Source organism: Zea mays, chromosome 7, assembly GCF_902167145.1.
Source record: "Zea mays cultivar B73 chromosome 7, Zm-B73-REFERENCE-NAM-5.0, whole genome shotgun sequence".
Classification (NCBI taxonomy): Eukaryota; Viridiplantae; Streptophyta; class Magnoliopsida; order Poales; family Poaceae; genus Zea; species Zea mays.
Window position 1 is genome coordinate 13,662,752 of NC_050102.1, and position 25,052 is coordinate 13,687,803.

General features: G+C 43.0%; 1 protein-coding gene and 2 pseudogenes across 2 annotated transcripts; 1 reads left to right on the forward strand and 2 right to left on the reverse strand.

Moving 5' to 3' along the window:
- LOC103633731 (CRAL-TRIO domain-containing protein C23B6.04c-like) overlaps positions 1-10,064 on the reverse strand; it is an 82,976-nt pseudogene extending 72,912 nt beyond the window's left edge.
- A 299-nt stretch (positions 10,065-10,363) lies between these two features.
- Positions 10,364-12,087, reverse strand: LOC103633732 (probable UDP-arabinopyranose mutase 1; annotated as a pseudogene).
- A 3,424-nt stretch (positions 12,088-15,511) lies between these two features.
- LOC100285536 (uncharacterized) lies at positions 15,512-23,228 on the forward strand. 2 transcript variants are annotated; one of them, XM_035960631.1, is made up of 5 exons: positions 15,512-15,824; positions 16,800-17,148; positions 20,197-20,265; positions 22,129-22,264; positions 22,635-23,228. In XM_035960631.1, exons 1-5 carry the CDS (start codon positions 15,749-15,751, stop codon positions 22,647-22,649), a joined length of 645 nt encoding a protein of 214 aa, XP_035816524.1. In that variant the 5' UTR covers positions 15,512-15,748; the 3' UTR covers positions 22,650-23,228. The 2 variants fall into 2 exon arrangements, with proteins under 2 accessions (XP_035816524.1, NP_001151899.1); NM_001158427.2 differs by having other exon boundaries at positions 15,593-15,824; positions 22,659-23,106.
- Positions 23,229-25,052: the final 1,824 nt, after the last annotated feature.

Consider the following 25,052-nt stretch of genomic DNA (forward strand, 5'->3'; position numbering starts at 1 on the left):
GGTAAAAAGCCCAATGTTCCATATTTTAGAGTCTTTGGTAGCAAATGCTTTATTATTGTTAAAAGAGGTAGAAAATCTAAATTTGCTCCTAAGGCTGTAGAAGGCTTTTTACTTGGTTATGACTCAAACACAAGGGCATATAGAGTCTTTAACAAGTCCACTGGACTAGTTGAAGTCTCTTGTGACATTGTGTTTAATGAGACTAACGGCTCTCAAGTAGAGCAAGCTGATCTTGATGAACTAGATGATGAAGAGGCTCTGTGCATCGTGCTAAGGAACATGTCCATTAGGGATGTGTGTCCTAAGGAATCCGAAGAGCCTCCACAAGCACAAGATCAACCATCTTCCTCCATGCAAGCATCTCCACCAACTCAAGATGAGGATGAGGCTCAAGATGATGAAGGAGAAGATCAAGAATATGAGCCACCTCAAGAAGACGGGAATGATCAAGGGGGAGATGCAAATGATCAAGACAAGGAGGATGAGGCTTCAAAGAAACAAAATTCCGTAGCTCTTTCTACCGCCGAAGCCGAGTACATTGTCGCATGCCATTGTTGCACGCAGTTGCTTTGGATGAGTCAAACCCTTAGGGACTATGGTTACAAATTAACCAAAGTTCCTCTCCTATGTGATAATGAGAGTGCAATCCGCATGGCGGATAATCCCGTTGAGCACAGCCGCACTAAACACATAGCCATTCGGTATCACTTTTTGAGGGATCACCAACAACGGGGAGATATCGAGATTGCTTATATTAACACCAAAGATCAATTAGCCGATATCTTTACAAAGCCACTAGATGATAAAACATTTACCAAACTTAGGCATGAGCTAAATATTCTTGATTCTAGGAATTTTGATTAATATTTTGCACACATAGCTCATTTACATACCTTTGATCATATCTCTTTCATGAGCTATGACTAATGTGTTTTCAAGTGCATATTATGCTAAGTCATATATTGAAAGGGAAATGGAGTCCTCGGCGAATACAAAAGGCTTCCACTCCACTCCATCAAATTATTCATCATCGCCGACACTCTGTAACGCTCTCCAATTTGGTATAATCTTCACTCCTATATTATTTTGCCAAAGGGGGAGAAAGTTTAAAATAAGGGCTTATATTTCACTCAAAAGTATCCGTTTTTGGCGATTCATGCCAAAGGGGGAGAAAGTATTAGCCCAAAGCAAAAGGACCGCACCACCACCAATTTCAAAAAATGTAGTTTTTCAATTTGTGTTAAGAAAAGATTTTTCAAATTGGTATCTTATTTTTGAAATAATTTCAAATTGGTATACCCTTCTCCAAAATTGATATCTAAAACCCTCTTGAACACTAAGAGGAGAATTTCATTAAGGGGGAGTTTTGTTTAAGTCAAAGGAAAAGCATTTGAAACAGGGGGAGAAAATTTCAAATCTTGAAAATGCTTCTCAAAATCTTATTCATATACCTTTGACTATTTGAAAAAGAATTTCCAAAACATTGCAAAACAAAACAAGTGGTGCAAGCGTGGTCCAAAATTTTAAACAAAGAAGAAAGCCATCCATGCATATCTAGTAGAAATAACTATTGGTTTCATTTCAAGCAACATTTGCACTTACATATGCAAACTAGTTCAATTCTGCACTTTATATTTGCTTTGGTTTGTGTTGGCATCAATCACCAAAAAGGTGGAGATTGAAAGGGAAATAGGCTTACACCTTTTCCTAATTGATTTTGGTGGTTGAATTGCCCAACACAAATAATTGGACTAACTAGTTTGCTCTAGATTATAAGTTTTACAGGTGCCAAAGGTTCACAACAAACCAAGAAAGGGTTCAAACAAAGAGAGCAAAAGACTACCGAAGTGTGTCCTGGTCTCGCGCACCGGACTGTCCGGTGCACCACCGGACAGTGTCCGGTGCACCAGGGAGCCCGACTCCGAACTTGCCACCTTCGGGAATTCTGGGAGCCGCTCCGCTATAATTCACCGGACTGTCCGGTGTAGCACCGGACTGTCTGGTGTGCCAGCGGAGCAACGGCTACTTCGCGCCAACGGTCGTCTGCAGAGAACATTAAATGCGTTATAGTGCGCGCCTGCGCGCGCAGAAGTCAGAGCAGGCGCCAGAAGGCGCACCGGACAGTCTACAGGACCTGTCCGGTGCACCACCGGACTGTCCGGTGGCCCAGTTGTCAAAAGCTCCAACGGTCGAACCCTAACGGTCTGGTGACGTGGCTGGCGCACCAGACAGTGTCCGGTGACGCACCGGACTGTCCGGTGCGCCATTCGATAGCAGCCTCCACCAATGGCTATTTTGGTGGTTGGGGTTATAAATACCCCCAACCACCCACCATTCACTGTATCCAAGTTTTCAGCCTTCAAACCCCATACAAGAGCTATAGCATTCAATACAAGACACAAACAAAGAGATCAAATCCTCTCCCAAGTCTGGAACCACTCCAACTAAATTAGTGACTAGAGAGAGAGACATTTGTGTTCATTTGAGCTCTTGCGCTTGGATTGCTTTTCTTCTTCCTTCTTTCTTGTTTCCATCTCAATTGTAATCAAGGCAAGAGACACCAATTGTGTGGTGATCCTTGTAGGGACTTGGTGTCAAGATTGATTGAGAAGAGAAGCTCACTCGGTCTAGGTGACCGTGTGAGAGAGGGAAAGGGTTGAAAGAGACCCGGTCTTTGTGACCACCTCAACGGGGAGTAGGTTTGCAAGAACCGAACCTCGGTAAAACAAATCACCGTGTCATCCGTTCTTATTTGCTTGTGATTTGTTTTCGCCCTCTCTTTCGAACTCGTTTACAATTCTAAACGCTAACCCCGGCTTGTAGTGTGTGCTTAACTTTATAAATTTCAGATTCCGCCTATTCACCCCCCCTCTAGGCGACTTTCATGCTGGCTGCTGCTGCTGAGGTGCCTGATCACCCATCTGCATGCCTGCTGTTGAAATCCCCTGCTCTGATTATGGGAAACGATCCTGAACCTCTGGGTCTGAGCGGAGGGTGCTACCATTGGTTCCTTTCTCTTCTTCTCTGCCCGGTGAGCTACAATACAATCCTCCTGGGAGATGTCCAGGTTGACCAACTCATTGAAGCTATCAGCCCGGACAGTGTTGAGACGCTCACGCAGCTTGGTGTTGAGACCCCTGCGGAAGCGGTCTCTCTTCTTCTCATCGGAATCAGCATGATAACTTGCGTACTGGCACAGGTCGTTGAAAGCCTGAGCATACTGCAAGACCGTGCGGGTTCCTTGATTGAGTGCCAGGAATTCATTCAGCTTGCGATCAAGAATTCCAGCTGGGATGTGGTGCCCTCTGAAAGTAGTCTTGAATTCTTCCCAAGAAACTTCATGATCAGCAGGTAGCATAGCATGGAAGTGGTCCCACCAAGTCTGAGCAGGGTCGCGAAGCTGCTGCGCGGTGAAGCGAGCCTTGGTATCATCAAGGTAGTCTCCTGCGAGGAGGGGAAACTTGGACTCCACGACGCGTAACCACACGTCGGCGTCCAACGGATCCTCTGCCTTGGTGAACAAGGGCGGCTACGTACTCAGGAACTCCTGGTAGGTTGCCGCTGCCGGAGGTCGCTGCGGCTGGCCTCCACCATACTGCTGAGGGTGGGGCTGACGCTGCAAGAGCTGTCGTAGAATCTCGTTCTGCTGGGCCATCAGCTCCTGCACCGTGGGAGCTAGGGGAGGTGGCGGGGGAACTTGCTCGTTATGCCCGCGACGCTGCCTAGCTGCCATCTGAAAATAGAGATTGTTGCCATTGTTATCCCAACTCACAATTTCGAATAACATGCTATTATCTCATATGGAAGGAAATTGCCATAATCATAATATTAGGTTCGAATGAAGATAACATGGTTACAAACATCCCATAGATCTCAAAAGTTCACAAGGGTTACATCAATTAGGGGAAAGTACCTGTAAGCCTAGCCCAAAATCTAACATTACTAAGCTCGCGTAGGTTTCTATCCTCCTAAAACGTCAAAACGACTCGTCAACCCTGAGTAGTGGAAGCGACACTGGATATGAGTGAAGGGGGCATCGCGGAGGTAGTCACATTGGCACCAGGGGCTGGTCCTAACTCCTCAGGAGTCTCTTCTCCCTCGCTTCCGGCCTCATTGGCCTCCATCTCCAAGTGATGCATGTCCAGTCATTAACTTCTTCAAGTTCCCGCTGCACATCATGGAGCTGGTTCTCCAAGACATCAATAGTGTTGTCTCAGATCTCCACCTGCTGCTCCAAGGTGGTGATGCGCTGGCTCAGCCTTTCCACCTGTATGTCCTTCTCCACCAACTCGGAGGACAAGTCAACCACAAAGTCTTCTTGGCTGTCGAGGGTGAGCTTGGTGGTTTGAGCGAGGTTAGCAAGATGTGCCATAGCGTCGCTCTGCAGGGTCTGAAGGCGGTACAATGCACTCATGCACTGAACAGTGACCCTCCCAACCAAGTCAGGGTACATCGCCCATACGTCCTTCACATGGCTCACGCGGTTGCACCACATGGGGTCATCCTTCTTCTCAACAGGGAAGAGTCCCAAGGGGTGTATCACCATCTCCAGAGGATGGTAGCCATAGAAAGTCGTTAGGGTCTTCATAGCTGTCGCTTTAGTGGTGTTGTTCGTCTTGAATCCAATCTTCTCGTAGTCAAGAGAACGCCAACCTGGCTAAAGGGGATGAGCCTCCAGAGTCAACCAGACTCGGCAACATGGTACCCGATGCTCTTTCGTATAGCAGCACCGTGTACAAAGGGGGCGTAGGGTAACCGACGGAGTTAAACACTTCCCACAAGATGGAAGGAAAGCCATCGTGAGAAAGGAAATCAGAGCTAAAACGAGTGTCTCCTCCACTGGCGGGGGTAGGTGAAGTCATCTGCGGAAGGTATCAGATGTAAAGATTATGGCGGAAGAATAAAATAAAAGAGCCTGGGTGGTTTTAAAAGGAAGCGGGTTAGCTCAAATTTTTACTTCTTTAGTTCTTAACCCTTTTAGTTTTATAATGCATGCAAGTTGAAAATAACGTCTCCTCTCCAAATAAAAGGGTGTTTTAAGGCATCCTCTAAAAATATAAATACTGGCCCACAGGGCCTACTTAATTAGCCACCTATTTTTCCCACTATCCCTAAGGCCTTTCGTCCTAGGTCTAGTGGTCTAGTCATGACGATTCACACTAGTTTCTAAGCAGGTTTTAAATTTTTGAAAATCAGTATTCATGGTTTATTGTCCTTCTCTGTGGTGGTATTTGCTCTGATACCAGCTGTGGCAGAACCGCCCGAATTATTCCAGCTTAAGTGCCTAAGTCACGCCCCAGGGGCCGTAACACACTTAAATCGGAATAACCCGTCAGTCCCTCAGATCTAGTCTGATAAAGCCACTTAACCAGGATCAAATACCACAAACTCACTCGAAGGTGAGTCACAGAAGAAATACAATAAAACAGGAAACCTCAAATTAAAGTACTGGAGTTATTACATAAATCGGAGTTTTTCAAGTAGCTGATACTAGTTCACAAAATAAATTGCAGCGGATAATCGATATCGTCGAAGTGAGGAATGGGGCAAGGCCTAGCCCACTACTCCTCCTACTCCTCTCCTGCCGGAGCAGCATCCCACTCGACCGTCCAACCCGGTGGTAGGGTGGTAGGCCAAGTTACACCATCAACCATATCCTGAAGCGTACCTACAAAAATTATGTCACAAGCAAGGCTGAGTATACTAATACTCAGCTAGACTTACCCGGTGTGAGGAATCTACTCCTCTACCTCTAGACCATGCAGTTGTTTGGCTGAGGGGTTTGATTTGCCAAACGCACTAGCTGAGTCTAAAATCCATTTTTAACTTTTCAAATGCTAATAGCATTATTTTAGCTAAGTTTGCTCTCTCTAAGCATACATGGTAGCAATCATTTATTGCAATCAACAGGTTATCTCATGTAAGCCTCATTTCACTTTTTACTCAATGTAGTACAAGGGGTCAAGCAGTCTCATTAGCTGCGAGAAGCAGACGATTCGAATCGAGTTTTATCCTTGCAAGGTAAACCTAAACACACGACATGTCAGGGCACTCCGTCCCCACACACGTCAACCATCCTCATCGATTCCCCGTTCGCGGCCAGGCCTCACCGCCTTGGCATACAATGCTCCACTAACCCCGGCTGCCGCCGTGCAGTGACCGCACTTGTGCCCACCATAGCTAGCATGGGAGACCCAGTCTCAGGTCGCGTGAAGGGTAAAGTCCGTGCCCGGCTTCACTCAGGCACTAGGTTTACCGGTTACCATATTTCCCAACATGTGTTTAGTACGTTCAAACGCTTGACTCAGGTATCCACACATTAATCATTAATTCCTTTTCCCGTCTCATGGACAAGGCATCCTCCCTGGATCCAAGTCCATAGACCATCATAGATCCCATTATCAAGATGAATACAATCAATTCCTGATCTCGCGCGAGTGCTAGAAAAATCACTCGACTTCTACCGAGATCCTAATTAGCAAAGCAGCTACTCGACCTAGCATACTAGTATCCATCTCAAAAAGGAATCCTGAGTTCATGCAACTAGAGGTTTCAAGCAACTCCTACACTTAAGTGCACATTACAAGCCTACAAACATTAAGTGTAGTAAAGTAGCATATATATATATATATATATATATATATATATATATATATATATATATATATATATATATATATATATATATATATATATATATATATATATATACGGTTATGCATAAAACTGGGGCTTGCCTTCAATTGCTGGGGCTGTGGGGAGATCCTCGATGGCAGTCTCGGAAGCTTGCTCCTGGTCTTCCTCGTGGACAGCTCCTTGCTCAGGGATGAGCACGTACTCTCCATCAGCGAGATTGCAATCTAATGATTGCAATGAGTAAGATAGATGCATGGCATGTTATATAATTTACAATTTAAGATTTGATGGGGGATGATCAATTTAATAAGGTAGGGCTTATTCTTACTATTGGAGATTGTTGGGGTATACTTAGCAACTTAGGGTCAGTTGATTACTGAATGGTTTACCCATATTTAGTGTTCTACTGATTTTCCTCTATATATCTTATGGATTTTTTTATATGACAGTTCATAATATTCTGAGTCCAGTAAAATTGGTTTGACTTGATTTGGCTAAATATTTCTCAAGATATAAATTTCCTAAGTTCTCTGCTGAATTTAAAAAGAATAAATAGAAATGGATAAAGGAAAAAAGGTTTTGCACTGGGGTCCCTGGCAAAAGGTTTTAAATGCCTTAAAGACAGGTCATTGGTTCACTATTCATCTGAGTTTATGACTCTGCAGAAAACCCCCTAGGGTTTTGCGAAATCGAACCCGCAGTCCTTCCCCTAATGGAAGAGTGACTGCGGCGGAGGAAAAGGGCGGAGAGGCTTACCAGCGGTGAGGTTGCTCTGGTGAGGGGTCGGGGTGAGGTCCAGGGGTCTCTGGCGATCACGTCGTGGTATGGATCGTCAGCGATGGCGGTCGGAGCAGGTCAGTCCACGCGCGCATGCGGGGGAGCTCGTCGGCGGTTAGGAATTCGGCCTAACCAGGGCGGTACAGTTCAATTGAACGGGTTAGGGAGCTTCACCAGAGATCAAGGAAGACATGAGCGCGAGGAATTTGAGAATGGCTCACCGGATTGCTCGGTCTATGCGCGGTCGTGGGCGACCGAAGTCCGGCGAGGGCGATCTTGGGTCTCCAGTGAGGTTCTGTCGGGTCCGAGAGCTTGGAAAGCTTTACGGGCCACTGGCGAAGCTAACCGGGTGGCAGGCACGGCTTGGACGTGGCTGGGGTGAGCTGGCCACGGTGGCCGAGGCTCAGGCAGTGATGGCGGGCGGAGGAGAGTTCGCCGAAGCTAAGGGAGGGGTGTCTGGCCAGCGAGGGTGAGTGCGGAGTGAGGTGAGGCGCGCCTGGGGTGGTTTTAAAGGCGTGGGCGAGCACAACCGAGGGGAGGCTCTGACAAGCGCTCGGGGCATGCGCGGGCGAGCGCCAGTGCGCGCTCTGGCGTCTGGGCACGACGTCGAGCACGAGGCAGTGCAGAGAGAGGTCGTGTTCAAGCGGGGATTGGCTCTAAATCTTTGAGATTATGGCCATGATCCCGTTGAGAGATCTCTTCCCCTGACATTCCTTTGTCGTTTGTGTGTGGAGGCTTGTGGGTTTCGCTGACTGGATCAAGAGATATGGAGGGGTGAAGTTGGGTTTGTCTCACTGCCGAGCACAGGGAGAAGATCCCGGGTTTGACGTGTCCAGGGCACGCGTCCCAATGCCATCTTCAGGTATGAGATAGAGGGGTTAGTTAGACACATTTTTGTCAATGGGAGTTTAGAGTTTTGAGATAGAGATCAAGGTGAACGCGCTCGGTTTTGGTTTAGAGGCTGAAAATTCAGAAATCCGAATTTCAGATTTCCCCATTAAACCTCCACTTGAAAGGCTTGCTTGGAGTTTTTAACAAACTATTTTGGCCAAACTTTTATAATCTTTATTGTAGCTTAGTTAGTGTATTCCAATTTTTATAATTGGCCTAAGCCATGATTCCATGTTTTTCATGGTCTTTTATCCATTTTCTTCCTTTCTACTTAAGTGGCTTAATTAGGGTTGTTCTAGGGTTTCAACATTTTTCCTTTTTTTTTGAAAACCTCATTTGTTTTAGACATGATTCTTTAGATATAACTTAGTGGATCTTTTATTCTTAAGTTGATTGGTGCCTCTTGCTCAATTTGGTTTACATGAATTGATGGTACTTGAGCTAGTACTGAGAAGAAACCCTAGGTGACACTGGGGTGTCACACTCAAGTACATATTTCAGTTCATCAATCTACTCGCTCCAGGATAGGTTTGTCATAAATGGACAAAAAAAATCTGCGTCAGGCACTAGTTTTTAGTTTCCAATAAACTGAGTAACTTGCAACTTTCGAAGTTACCTCTGATTTTCGCTGATCAACATCGTTAGATTTAAAATGAGAGGCATGTTTTCTCCTAAACATGATGTCACCTTCTCGATTGTTCTCGGGTCAAGGAAATATTTGACTACCTGAAAGAATTAGTGGCATTTATGTCGCAAAGGAAAACAACAACACTTCTCTAAAATTGGTATTGAATCTGTAATACTTTTTTGAACAAAATTAGAATGTTTTGTTCAACAACTAATAGAATATCACTTCAACTGTATATGAGTTACCTGATTTTTGTTGTTGTTGTTCAGGCAACATATAATTTTGTTGTTGTTCAGGCAACATATAATTTTGTTGTTGTTTGGCTATAGAAAAAAATATAAATCGTCTTCTATGTGTTCTTTTAATTGTACAAGTGGATTGTATAAGATTGTTCCTAAAAATCTAGGAACCTGAGATGTAGCAACTCCCATAGTATTAACTAAATACATAGATAAAATTGGGGAATCGACAGACTTTACCTTCAAGAAGGCTTGAAATACTTTTGGGGGATTGAATAGAAAAGCTGTGGCCAACCTCTCGGGGTAATGGTTTTGTAGAATGTTTACAGATTCTCAGGCAGTATTTACGGGCACAACATTTGCCATTGTTCTTCTTGTGAAGTTGATCAGCCAGACCATTTTCTCTTGGTCGACATGCTAAGAATTGCTTTCTCCAAAGAGTATACAAGGAACCGTATGTGTCCTCCATGGGATGATGTGTTCTAAAATTTGAGAATGGCATACAGATGAGCTTACAGAGAGCAACCATTTTTCAGAAAGAGAAGACACTAAAGATAACACTTTAAAAAGAGGGACTTCTTGCCTGCTTTGCTGGTCTCATGACAACAACAGTTCTCCCCTCTGTCTTGAAAACTTGCCATGTACATTTTACTCATTTCCCCTTCAAAAGAAACTTCATGTTAAAATGCAGTAACAATGATGTTTAGTTACTTTACCAGGGTTCACATACCATGATACTTGAGGAAAGCAACCCAAGGTTACTAAAAATTAATGGGAGAATTTACCTAGCGTATATCCTCTAGCCTGTAAGCTTACCCCCATTTGACATTGTCTTCCAACATTTTTCTCGACTTGGCAACATTCCAGTTAAGGTTGAGACCCCAACAAAACATCCAGATTCAACGAAATGAAATGGAGATATCAGGGGCATCATATTTATGCATCATCGGTCATAGGGTACTCAGAGACGACATCTTTCCTACACAGCCTGCGGTAGACCGTAATGTAGGTATCTAACTTGTATTCGGTGTTGTTCCTCTCCTTTGGGTCCAAGAAGATCTGAATGTCATCACAAGAAAAGGTTCAGTACCTTGCGGTAAGATATTAGCCAAACCATACATTGTATCAAAAAATTCTAGATAACAAAAGCCAAGGGAAATGTTATGTGTTTTTGTACAAGTGAATACAATTGTCAGCAGAGATAGATGTAGCACTTCTGGACGATGTCGCAGTCCTTGGGGATGATCACGTTCTGGAAGAAGGGGATGATGTCCTCCTACCAGAAGATGCCCTTGTATTCCTTCTTTAAGTTAACGAAGGGGTTGCTAGCCTTGATGTGCCAGATGTATGGTAGGACAGTCTTGACTCTGAGGCTCAGGTGGTTGCAAATGACGTAAGTTTTTTTTGTTGTAAAATCATCACCAGGCAAATGTACACTATGTTCTGGGAACAAAGTAAACAATTGTACAAGAAAGAACAGAGAAACCACACACATTCACACACCATCCTTCTCACATGTCGTCTTAGAGACCAATGGGCTGGCCATCACCCATGAGACCAAAGTACATAGCAGGGCCGATGAGATCCCTGTCAAAGGCAAGGTTCATGCCACACATGGGGAACAAGGTTCCCTTGGGGATTGTCATGACAACATCAACATACCTTAAAAAAGGGAGTTAGACCCAACACTTGATGCAGCAGAGCAGTTGCCAGAATATCAGATTAAAGACGAGATTAAAATGCAATACCTCTCATTCCTATCCTTGGGCTTTACCATCTATGTTGGGTATCATTGTCAGGGATGTTCAGCCATAGGCCATGGTAGACAGCGGTGTGAGCACCCTCCCTGAGGTTGAAAGGGTATCCACGCGCAAAGTTCGCACCCTCACGGTAGGGGTCGTTTGAAGAAGAATGGGGTAAATGGACTGAGGAGGTTCTTGATGTGCTGCTTAAGAGCATTGATGTCCTTGCTAGATTGGTCTTTGGCAACCTAAATGACACGCAAAGAAATTTGGTTAATGCAACAAAACAGCAGGCGTGCAATGATGCTGCTAGATCATATTACAACATCTGCTCACTCAGATCGTAAAATTCATAACTCGGTCACCATTGCTAGGTATTACCCCTAATGTTTCTAACAGATGACGGTGCTACTAGCTTAGGTGATAAAAATTCAGCAATTTCATTAGACTGTTGGATGCTACTTCCCATGTTACTACATCACTATGTTGATAGTTCCATTATCAGAATTATGGATGTAGTGATGTGGATCTTACAGGAATGAGGTAAAGATTAAACAATGATTTAAATCATGAATAGTTGGTCCTAATGAAGTGTAAACTAAGAAGCTGTTATCGCTCGGATCTGTTTCGAAACAACCATCTAGTCCAGATCCAATGACATTTGAGCATTCCGACATATTTTGGTTAACAAGTAAATGACAAATTGAATGTGCCAAGTTTGCGATCTGCGATGGGATCACATAAACAAGGACACCTGACCAAGATGAACATGAACCCTTGTAATGACAAGGCACTAACTACGAGTACGAGGTGGCAAACATCCATCACCTCGAGCAAGCCAATTCAAGGACAAGGTTCTTTTGTTGCAAAAAAACAATAAAAAGCAATTAGGTACGTATCCAGCGATAGAGTTCGAGGGTTGACTTCACGTGGCGCTGCTTGCTTGGAATTCCATGGGTTGCTTCGATGTGATGCTGATGGCGATGACGGACATGAACCTGACAGCCTTCTCCCTGAAGACGACGCTGATGAAGCCACACTCGTGGAGGGGCGCAAGGCGCCCGCCACGACGGGCGTGGAGTGGGGCATCGCGAGCTAAGGGAGGGGGCGCGTCGGGGCGGGGGCACGATATGCACTGTGGAGAGATTGGGAGAGGCGGATTGGGTACTTCCATGGAGGTGAGGCAGATCAGGGGGAGTGGATCGTGTGGATCGACCTTTTAGAGAGAGATAGGGTGGGGGAGTGGATCGCGCGGACGCACCATCGGGTGGGCGCCTTCCATGGAAAGAGTGGGTGAGGAGATTTCGGATCGGAGGTGGATGAGTAGATCATGGTGGTGCGTGCACGAGGGGAGCGGGGGGGGGGGGGGGGGTGCCCGGGGGCATGCTTCAATGGGAGATGTGGACGCACACGTTCGTATCTTATAGAGTAGTAGGGATAATATACGTCTATGTGTTATGCATATCTCTATTATATTAAAGCATCAGTTTCAATGGTCGTCCCACGTTATTTTTTTTAAAAAAACCTACAATTCTTTAGAATCAACTCGCACTTCTATGATTTCTTCTCTACTGCTATAATAGGAGAGTTTATGTAAAAATAAGGTGAAATTATGTATAAGTGAGTGCTTGAACCTTGGTTGTTGGCTCCATATTCACACCCACCTAATCAATAGAAAACATATATTTTGTGCTTTATTAAAACAAAATTTATCATATATATATATATATATATATATATATATATATATATATATATATATATATATATATATATATATATATATATATATATATATATATAGTACAATGCACAGACATATGACTAGTAAATATTAAAGCATCAATTTTTTCGATTTCACGTTTTCTACTACCCTCGTTGTGCCCCCCATATTTAAATAGTAACAAAAATCTAAAATCATATATACAATAGGAATTCGAACCATATTGTTGGCTCTAAATGACTAAATCCACATTTACACACACTAGCCAAGAACATACATGTTTGTGTTAAGCATAAATAAAAATAGTAACAGCGTAGTATATGTATAAGTGTGTGTTTGTATTGTTATTTAACAATGATATTTGGAACGTTAGTATTAGGTCCTCATGAAAGATACATAATTTAAATCTAATTTTATTTTGATGTGGAACTGGAACATCAAGTTAATACTAGTACAATGTCCATACATTGCTACGGAATTAACAAAACTTGGTACAAATCATGCATGTGGAGTAAAAAAATTATACTATTGTTAACAAAAAAATGATAGTATTTTTCCTTTATAATATGCAAATATTCTTCTTGAGTCTGATAAAATACATTTTCCTTTATAATGTGAAAATATGAACCATACTCTATTAGTGTTGAAGATGACGCTAGGACTCAGCCAGTCAGACTTCAAGGTGCTATTTAAATTTGATAAGAAGAATTCATAACTCATGATGAACTTTTAATTTATGTGTGAGTCACTGTGATGGACATGTTGTAGTGTCTTGGGCATATGATGGACTGTAAACGTTTAATATGTGAACTCTGAATTATGATTCTATGAACCGAGATGTTGAGTTGCTACTTGCTATGAACTTGTCATGTTTTAGGAACTAATAAATTGTATGTGTACTTAGTGTTTCTTAGGGTATTTAATTATGGTTCACTCGTTGTGTATAGTTGGACTTCGATGTTGGTTGTGTGTTTATGTATTGAAGCGTCGGGGGTCAGAGCCCCTAGGCTTTGTTTGACTACTATAGTATACATCACAATCTATATGTATTGGGGTAGATTAAGGTGTAAATTAAACTAATTTATACCTTAATCCTCCTCAATATATGTGGATTGAGATGTATACTAGAGTATTCAAACAAAACTTTAGTGGTTTTTATGTTCTCGTCGAGTTTGGGGGCACATGTAGATTCTACCCATAGCGAAGTTTAGGTTGGATGTGGGTTTTATCTTTGGTTTTCAGGGTGGGTCCGCAGATGCCACACTCGCCCCAGACTCACCTTGTTGCCACCCATGCCCATGCCTAAACCAGTATAATCTATGTCTCATGTGTTATCCTTCTAATCTACTATGTGTGATGCATCTTGTCGATGTTTCGAACTAGCACCAACGAGTAAATTTGTATATGCGTGTTTTGGTCCGGATGGTGTACTCAGTGGCGCAAGATTTATACTGGTTTGGTCTGAATGTCCATACTTCCAGCCTTCGGTGGCTTGCGCTATCGGGACCTGATTGCTCGTAGTAGATGTTACAAGTGGGTGAGTGAGGGATTTGAACCATATTATTGGCTCTAAATTACTAAATTCACATTCACACACTAGTCAACAGAACATACACGTCTTTGTGTTTTATACTTAAGCATGTGTGTCTCAATAAGGGAGAGAGAGAGAGAGAGTGAGTGAGTGAGTGAGAGAGAGAGCCTAGAGGAGCGATCACCGCGGCTGTCGTCAAAGAGGCCCGGCTCGTGGGCGCCCTTCCTCTTTTCAGCGACAGGTCGTGGAACTCCTTCGCCGTCGTTGATCACTAGTCGTTAGCGGGGGCGTTATGTAGGCGTTGTGGGGGCTCCGGGTTGCGGGGCGTCATCATGATTGGTGATGGATGAGAGGATGGTCCATAAAATAGAGATATTTGGATGCGATTGAGGAAAGAGGGTGGAGGTAAAAGAAGCGATCCAAAGCGGTGATTTTATTGGAGGGAGATTGTTGTGGTTAATTTGTTGCGTGGGCTTAGTGACATTTTAAGTGATGGATTATATAGGAGTAGAGATGATAAGGGAGCCGATAAAATAGTGGTATATAAGAGATACAAATGCAAAAATTCAACGAGATTAAATAGAATTGAATAGAAAAAATACTCCATAATATTAAATTAATATACTAAATTGAAGACCACTAAAATTAATTTTAGAATACATAAATTTAATATAAATCATTTTTATAAATATATTTTTCACAAGAAAACCTAAACATATTCCACAATCTAAAGTACATAGTAGCAACAAATCTTAAAATTTTCGTGCCATAATACCATCCCCGCATGTTTAGATGGAAGCCTATAAGGCAAATGTCTGACAAACAAATCATCTCAGATTCTCAGTCCCGGGCATAGGAAATCCAACGCGTGGCGTTGGTGCCTGGACTAGACTTTTTTGAGTCATCATTCAAATAGGCCTCTAAGACCGTCTTCGGTAGAGCCTGAAAAATAGGAAAAGTAAAAATGTAGATAATATTGTTTAACAATATTTACAGATAAAAGTTTTAAATTAAAATTATGATAAATGTGATACAATCTGATGGAGATAGACTAATGGCCATGCAGACAGGCACTCGTGTCCATGTTCTCCGCTGCCCTATCCCTATCCGTCGTTCACTCGTCCCGCCCGATCAGTCCACCTCCACTTCCAGATCCGTTCCGAACCATCCAGAAGCAGGAGGCGAAGCTCCCCGTTGCTTACCCACCTAACCAGCGGACACGATGCACTCCTTAGTTCATCGAACGGCCGATCTCGTCCTCACCCATTCGCGGCAGTTTCACCGCCGCTCATTCACCGCGCGCCAGCCGTCATCAGACATCAGCTGCCCAGCTTTTACTGCTCCCATCAAAGCCGTGCATGCGAAAAGCGCGCGGCGAAGGAAAAGGAGGCGGTAAAAAAAGCAACTTCACGCGAGGGAGCCGCGACCGCGAGCGCCTCCGCATTTCGAACCAAAGGGGGCAGAACTGAGAGATCGAGAGAAATAATAAAAAAAAATCCGTCTTCTTGTGGTCTTCTCCAAACCCTAGCGCCCCCGGCCCCGGTCTCCGCCCCCCCGCCTTCGCCGTCGCGGTCGCGCCCCATGGCGGGGAAGTCGCGACCGCCCAAGCGGATCCTCGAGTCCTATACCATCAAGGGTTCGGACAGAGTCATCAAGCGTGAGTGCCCCTTTCCCCCGTCTGATCCGGAATTTACGGAGGGCCTTTTTTGGGGGATTTTTTGTTGGCGTTGGCGGGTGGCGTATCTGGGGACATGTGTCGGGGGTCTCGGTTTCCGGGCCCTGGGGTTCGGGGTGTCTTACTTTGGGGGTAGATTGATTTCGTCAGGAATGGTTGCAATAATCGGGCGCTGGTCTGTTGTTTTGGCCATCTATGCCTTTACTGCGGTTGAAATTTGACCGCTTTGTTGTTCACTGCTGCCAACTCCGTGGCTGTTTGGGGTTTGAATTCAATTAGCAATGTAACGGCGTAATCTTCGAGGGGGGTTAGCATGGCAGTGGTTACTGCAGTACTATGCTGTGCTCTGGTCACTTGAAAGTTGAAACTTTTTTTCCCTACAAAGCTATCGTTAACATGAACTCAGCTTGTTGGAATGTTCAGTCTTGTACTAGGTATTAGTGGACGTGTGTACATCGCATTGGCATCTGTGTATGAACGAGCTCGATTTATACAAAATAGAGCTATAATAAAATAAAAGTGCAATAAGCTATTTTACGATTGATGTGCTCTTTGATTAGATTGTCTACAGTTCGTTAGTATGTTTGCTCTGTTATTGCGTTACAGCTTCAAATTTGGTACATGAATAGTATTTTTTTGGATAGAAGAGCTCAATCAAGGTTCTGTAATACAGTGCTCGTTTCCTCACAATGTCGTCGGCCAAATTTTGGTATGAGGTCTTCAAAAGTATATTGGTCCTTTACTTTTTCTTGCAAAAAAAAACAATTATCATAATAGAAGAACTTGAATACCTTTGTCAAACAAATACACTTATAATCTGACCTTTTCAAACTAAAATACACCTTATAGAAGTGAAGAATGGGGTATTTTTGTTTATATAAGGCTTTCTCATTGCTTTGACGAAGCAGCGTAAAGTGCCTTCCGGATTCAATTGATTCTTTAAATTGTTTCTTACAGCTGGCGATTGCGTGCTAATGAGGGCATCTGATGCTTCAAAGCCACCTTATGTGGCAAGAGTTGAGGCAATTGAAGCAGCAGGATCTCGAGGCACCAATGTGAGAGTACGAGTGCGGTGGTATTATCGACCAGAGGAGTCCATAGGTGGTCGGCGGCCATTTCATGGTTCCAAGGAGGTTTTCCTCTCTGACCACTATGATGTACAAAGTGCTGACACCATTGAGGGGAAATGCAATGTCCACAGCTTCCGTAGCTATACAAAGCTTGATTCTGTCAATGCTGAGGATTTCTTCTGCCGCTTCGAGTATAAATCAGCTACTGGCAGCTTTGTACCAGATCGTATAGCAGTGTAAGAACACAGCAAGACTTGCAATTTCATTATTTTGGATTTGCATTCATGTTGCATTTACAATTTGTAGCAAGTTCATCTAGTCTGATTCTTTAACTTGTGCAATGTGTTAATCTCCTGCTACCTCTAATCCAGCATATATTAGATAGCTTTGGTTTTCGGAAGCAGCATTTCCCCCTACATGCGACCCAATTAGATTGCTTATTGGTACTCGGGTTGGACAAGGATTAATAGGAGTAAACCATGTCAAAAACCAAAGGAATGACTTGTTTTGTGTTGATAGTGCTAAAATTGTAAGTATTACCTCTATCTCCAAACACAAGGTCTATTGTTTTCTTAGGGGACTTTGACTACAACTACTCAATTAATTTGACACATTTGTGATGCAAAACCATACTGATAAGCAAGTACCTTTTGAATATAATAATATATTAAGTTCCAAGGCATGGATGGCGTCGACATAAATATAAGAATATATTAAGGAGGTGTTTGGGACTGCTCCATGTTCCAGCTCCGGCGTGTAGTTGTAGTTTATAATATAAATTTAAATAGTTTTAAAAATATTTTTAATCTAAATAATAAACAAACTGACTTGTATAGATGTCTTTTAAAGGTTCACAACTCCAGGTTCACCATTTTCTGGAGCATCTAATGACCTTTTCTACCAACTCCACCAAATTTTCTGGAGCTGGAGCCATCCCAAACTGGGTCTAAGTTTGTGTCTCAAGGTTATATACTACTAGAGTAAGTATTGGTAAAAGGCAGACAGAGTAACTCGAATTGCAGGGATCACGTAGATGATATCTGTCTTTATTTCAGTATCAATTCATGTCACTTGTAGATAACTTTCATGAGTTTCTTTAAGAATCCCAACATAGTCATAGTCATAGAAAATGGGGTCAAAGGCATAGGTGACCTGGGAATGTCATCTCCATTTCCCAACCTGGGTACGTGGGGTTGTTTTCTACCCTGCCATGCGAAAATTTCTCACAAGTAGCTTACCACGTCCCTTCACCTCGTCCATTCAAAGAACTTTTTTTCTATATTTCCACACAAGCCTTTTATTTCAGAAATTGTATTTTCTGTCTGCCCAAGGCTATTAAGGTCATAAGTCAATTTCCTATATGATCCTGCATCACCATGAACCTCTCTGTACTAAATAGGAGTAATTCATCTGCATGTTTTCTATGCTTGTGGAATACCAAAAGGTCATGTAAATCCAATCATCTTCTCCAATAGATGACATTGCTATCTATTGGGGAAATATCAGCGGTACACAAAGGCTCATGCCATGTAGAACATGTTTCTTTAGGCCTTTGTGGTTGGGTACAACTAGGACTTGCTGGTTCTCTGTTTACTATAGCATGAAAATTCTAGACAATGCCCTTGCAGCAAGTTATTACATTGATAGTCTTTGTTTGATTTCAAAGGCAGGCCATAGTGTTAGCATGTGTTTGGTTTGGGGAAGAGGAGTGACGGGACGGACCTAACCCTACCGTTTGGGACAGGTTCAACCTGCTTCATGTTCAGTTTGGAAATTGGGTTGATCCCATGATTTTGTTTGTTGGAGGTATCAATCTATGGGTTTGGAGGTTGGGTTCTCTACTCTTTTCTTTCTCCTCTGTACATGTAGCTGCGTACTCAGACTCCCCCACCGCCACTTGCCATCCAGCCTGTTACTTCCGAGCAACTCACGGGCCGCCCCAGCTTAGCAACTTCCTGTCTGCTCACGCCGCCATTTCGAATTTCTGCTTGCTCATGTTGGCATGTTGCTGCTAGGCCTCTCAGCCATTTCCGATGCTGCTGGTGTGTCATCCCATGATGCGCTGCCTTCACTGAGGCTCCCATCTCTTATTGCATCGTCCACTGTGCTCCTTGCTGCCGCTGCCTCACCGCTCACTCATGCTGCTGCCTCCTCGCAATTGGGCTGCGGCGCTGCGCCGATGCTCGCTGCTGGTGTATGATGCATAGCGTGCGTGTGCAGACGATGCGTGAATCAAACTGGGTTGTGCCTATTTCTTTGTTTTGGAAGGATAGAAACAACCCCACATCTTGGGATAATATTCCCTCTTGGGATGGACCCAACCCACCCTGTATCCTGGGATAATGGACCCAACCCACTGGGGCCTCAAACTAAACATTTCTAAATATGGGTCTGATGACCCATCCCAACAACATGGACCCTTTAAGGAAACACATGGTTTGTTACTGGAAGGTAAAGAGGGCAGATAGAGATTAGATTTTGGGAATATCCATTGGAAGATAGGATATTTTCTTGCTTGGTTGTGGGATAGATGCAGCTTTCTTGTAGAGCGGATGCAGACCCTTGACTTTTGATAGTAGCAATGTAGCATTTGGTTTCCAGATTCCCTGTAACTGTTTCCTAATTAACTATAACTATAACTACTACGAATCTAAACCCTCGTCAACTCAGATCCTCTTGGTCCTAACTACATTGAGGTCCTCTTGGACTCTTGCCATACACCTCAAGGTTCTTAAGCCATTGCCTTGCTGCCTTGAGACCTCACTCCTAGACAATTCTGTTATTGCCCCACTACATTCTGTTTTAGTCTAGCTGTCTGCTCTTATGTTTGGGTCTTGTGGGCCATGACACAAGGCTGTGTCACCTTGGATGAAAACAGTGAACTGTCATGGATGCAGACTTTGAACCTTTCTTAATCCTAACTTTCTCTTGAATCTATTCCTTAATTCACCCCAACAATTGTGTGTCTGAACTATTCTGATCAGATACAGCTTCAGTCCTATATTTTCTAATGCTAGGTTGCTAGCTCAAAATCAAACAGTATGGCCTGCTACTTATTCTCCTATGCTACTCAATGTATGGCCTGCTAGTTGTCTTTCCATTATTATATGCTGGCTCACTGGCTGCACCTCACACTTGAGCTTACATTATAACCTTTCTCACATTGTGATGGTTTTGAAAAGCCATAGATGGAACTTTTTTTACTTGTATATGTATTTCTTAAATCTGAATCATCATTTTTACTTGTTTTATTCCTCTAATCTCTTCTGTAAAACATGTGCCAGGTTTTGCAAGTGCGAGATGCCATACAATCCAGATGACCTTATGATCCAATGCGAGGAATGTTCTGACTGGTGAGCATTATAGATGAAGCATGCTGGCCTAATATTTTTTTATACAGCATTTACCTCCTTTTCTCTGGTGCATTCTTTAATTCAATTGATTGCTTTATTGGCCTGTGAATGTGTGGACTTATATTTGTTTGAGCTTAGACAAGAGACATGAATGTGAAAGGGCCTCTAGCTGAGTTGGTTAGGTGGTCTAAGTAGCACTCTTTAGGTTCTGAGTTCGAATCCCAGTGGGAGTGAATTTTAGGCTGAGGTTAAATAAGGTCACCGAGGTTAAATAATGTCACGCGCTGGTTCCCCTGGTCGTGTGCACACGAGATGGATTGACCTATAGTGAGCGGATCCTCATGTAGGGGCTGGGAGGGCTCAAAGCATGAGTAAAGATCTGGCCTATAGGGGGTGGACCCTTATGTTGCACGAGGGACCAGCTTTCGTGACCTTTCTCGGTCGGGGCTCTGATTGAGCTTCTTCTTATTATAATACCGTGGGGTGGTCTTTCCCCTATCGGCCGAGTTTTTTTTAGACAAAGAGACATGAATACCGAACCGACCAAAAACGAATTTGTTTCCTTTGACACCTTTGTACAATTATGTAGCGTAAGTGTGTAATGTAAGTATGTAACATGATATTGATTGCATACTTCTCTCACCGAGGACCAAAATAGCCAAAATGAATAAATAAACCAGTGTTTCTTAGCATCTAGCTGAGTTGGTTAGCTGGTAAGTAGCATTTCTCTAGTCGTGAGTTTGACTCTCCATGGGAGTGAATTTAAGGTCGGGGTAAAAAAATCCCTTGTCTCTCACGCCAAAGCACAGGTCTAAGGTCTGTCCCTGGCTGTGGTCGTTGTCACATACGCTATGGTGTCACGTTGTATGGGTGGTACAGGAGTTTTGAGGGTTTCTGGACCTGTATAAGAACTGAGGGCTTCTTAATGCAATACCTGAGAGCTGTCTTTACCCCCTGCAGGTTGATTTTTTTTCTTAGCATCTTTCATTGCTAAAATAAAGTGTATTTACTGCTGTTCGCCTACAACTAGTTGTGCTCTCAAATTGATAACAGGTCATGATTGGTTATGCAGGGTGCCGTTTAAAATTTTAAACCTTTTCACGATTCATGTGCATATTTCAGAAAGGGTTTGAACACTTTGATAATCTTGGTAGCTTGGGAGGTCTGGAAGCATTGAACTAGGCTGAATGTTCAGGATGTTACCAGTGCTGTGTGCACGGAGGGTGGTCTTTGGTGCATGGCCAGGTCCTCCAAGCTCACACAGCTTTTATCCAGGTCGCTCTACTCTGGAGCGTTGCTGGCTGTCTTTTAGTCAGTTTGTGGCATGTTGATGTGCTGGTCTCCTTAGGGCTTGTTCGGTTGCGTGAGGATCGGAGGGGATTGTGGGGATTAAATTCCTTCCTATTCAAAATTGAATAGAAAGGGCTTTATTCTTCCCAATCCACCTCTAACCGAACAAGCTCTTAGCCCTTGTTTGGATACTCTCGTATTCACCTCAATCCATGTGTATTGAGGTGGATTGGGGTGTAACTTAAACTAATTTACACCATAATCCACCTCAATACACGTGGATTGAGGTGAATACGAGAGTATCCAAACAAGGCTGTGTCTCCTGGTGGCTGAGTTTGGTCTCCCAGACTCGTACTTTTTTTCTAATTTAATGAAATGACATGTAATCCTCCTGCGTGGTTTGAGAAAAAAGAACAATTCATGTGCATATTTCAGTAGGCAGTGTTCCCATCGAGACTTTAAGGTCAATTTGGATCTTTATCTGAGCATTGATTGGTTCATGGGCTCATGGCTATTCAGTCACTTTGTGCCCTTTGAGACTGTTAGTATACTTCCTATAACCTCCTCTTTCAGGTTTCACCCTGCTTGCATTGGGATGACAATCAAAGAAGCAAAGAAACTCGAGCATTTTTTCTGCCAGACCTGTACAGCTGAAAATGGTAAGATGGTTGAGAATTCACATGAAGCTACAGCGCAATCAGAAGAAAAGGTAAGCCACACATGATGTTAGTTTCTGCTTATCATTGGTGTAAGCTTGCTATCTAAGGGGGTGATTGGTTCCAAGGGACTAAACCGTCATATCGGGTGTCTAGGTACTAGTTAGAAATATTAAATATAGTCTAATTACAAAACTAATCACATGAATGAGGACTAAATGGTAAGACGAGCCTATTAAGATGTGATGCTAGTAAACATTTGCTAATCATGGATACATTAGGCTTAATAAATTCATCCGGTCTTAGTTTTGTAACTAGACTATATTTAATTTAATACTTTGTAATTGGCATTCAAACATCAAGTGAGGGGAACCAAGCACCCTCTAAAAACTACAATGTGAATTGTAGTTATGCTTCTAATAGTATAACTTTAACTGATCTCTTCAGCCGGTGGAGTCAAAAAGGCGGCGAAGGTGATGGCCGTGCTGATTAAATTTATGAAATCTATGCTCGGTTGTACAAAGCCTTCCCACGTTTCACGTTTGAGAACTGTAATTTTATTGTTCGTCGCAGTTTGTGGTCCTGGGCTGGGGTCCCTCTAATGTCAGGCACACTGTATATAGCTTGTAACCTGGTCAGATTGTTGTATTAGAGCACACTAGGGTTTGTGTGATAGCACGGAAGTTCGGACTACTGAGTATGTGTAGAGTATGGCATTATAATGCCAGCATCAGGTGATCAGGCTTCTTCTGGGCATTAGGACTCCTGCATGATCCAGCAATAATACTTCCATGCAGCTGGACCTGGTTAGTCACTAGTAAGTTGTCAGGAAACTTAGTACTGCCATGTGAACTTTTTTTGAAACCCTCTATGTAATGTAAGCATCTGTGTCCTACTTGCAAACTGTTGCACGAAATTGGGCACCCACCCTGGCCCATTGGCTGCGGTTGCATAATTGCGGCAACTAACTTGTGTTTTAAGTTTGGAGGAACAATAATAAAGTTTAGGCTCATTGAACTGGTCTGGTTCAACGAAACAAACCCTCACTTTTTGCTTGTATTTTGAGTTAATGTGATGTTTATTCAAATTATGGGCTAATAAATTGCTGTCCAAATTATGTCTTGCCAAGTTTAACGGGGCATAGCTCTGCAAATTAGACGACGAACCCAACCGCCGCACTTCCCAGTAAAGACGAGTGAATCTATTGTGAATGTAAGATAGTGTTTGTTTATAGAGCTGGTTGGGATGGAACGTTTCATCCCGAAGATTTTAGGGAGGCAAATAATTCAATATTTGAGTATATTTTTGTATGTTTAGAATACCTAAAAAATAATAAAAAAATGATTCAATATTTGAGCCGGTTGGGATGGAACGCTCAGATTGCTAGCACTACGTAAGTATCAAGTGTAACTTTGATCTTGACTTCTTAGCCATGTGTATCAAGTGGAACCTTGATCGTCCACTTTGATCTTGACTTCTTAGCCATGTGAAGACACGAAGAATACCTTTAGTAGATGTTTTTCATGGAAGTTGTTGCAGTGGTGGCTTGAACCATTTGGAAACAGCGCAACGGTTGCATCTTAAAAAATGTCGTTCCCTCTTTCACTTCCTAGAGATTTTGTTTCAACTACCCGTTGAAGCTGTAGATATTTAGATTTAGTCCTGCTCTTAAACTTAAATGTATCTAAATGGCTAAACTCTAGATGACTGCTCCTCCTCTCTCCCTTCCAACCCTCTTTTCTCTACCTTCTTTGTTTTGCTCTGTTGTTTAACATTTTTTTAATAAAATTTAATGTAGGAGCTCCCCTACATTATTTCTCTTAAAAAATACAGTGTTTGCTTTTAAAGCCGGTTGGGATGGAATGTTTTGTCCAAAAGATTTTAGGGGCTAAATGATTCAATATTCGAGTATAATTTTCTATTTTTAGAATTATTTTGTTCCGCATGGAATTAATTTAAATAACAACAAATTAAGAGTGGAACAACTCTGTCTTACCATACTTCGAAACCAAATGCTATCTAAAAAACCCTCGAGTCCACACTAGCGGTCCAAAAAATGTTGTTGTACCGCACGATCTAAATAGACATCTATTGGTTGATCGTGGGCTAACAGTCCTGATTGGTTTGAGATGACTAAAGTTTAGTTATTTTTAATCTTTAGAAAAGCAAACTGGATGACTAAAATATCTCATTAGTCCTCTAGTTATCAAAGGGTTGACTAAAAGTAGTGGCAACGTCAATTAAGGCCCCGTTTCAATCTCACGGGATAAACTTTAGCTTCTTGCTAAACTTTAGTCATACGAATTGAAGAGCTAAAGTTTAGCTCATTAGGGTGTTTGGACTACTCTAATAAAGTTTAGCACATTGGAATTGTCGGCGTTTCGACCCCCGGGGGTCCCTAGACCGACGAGTGAATTGTCGCTGTGTGTCCCTGCCCAGATGGGTTGACGCGGAATGGAACACAAGATGTGGGACAAGCCTTGTATTATCCTGCACCAGGGGTGCCGCTCGCAGTAGGGGTTATGATAGTCGCCTAGAGGGGGGGTGAATAGGGCGAAACTGAAATTTACAAATATAAACACAACTACAAGCCGGGTTAGCGTTAGAAATATAATCGAGTCCGCGAGAGAGGGCGCAAAACAAATCGCAAGCAAATAATAAAGTGAGACACGCGAATTTGTTTTACCGAGGTTCGGTTCTCTCAAACCTACTCCCCGTTGAGGAGGCCACAAAGGCCGGGTCTCTTTCAACCCTTCCCTCTCTCAAACGGTCCCTCGGACCGAGTGAGCTTCTCTTCTCAAATCAAAGCCGGGAATAAAACTTCCCCGCAAGGGCCACCAC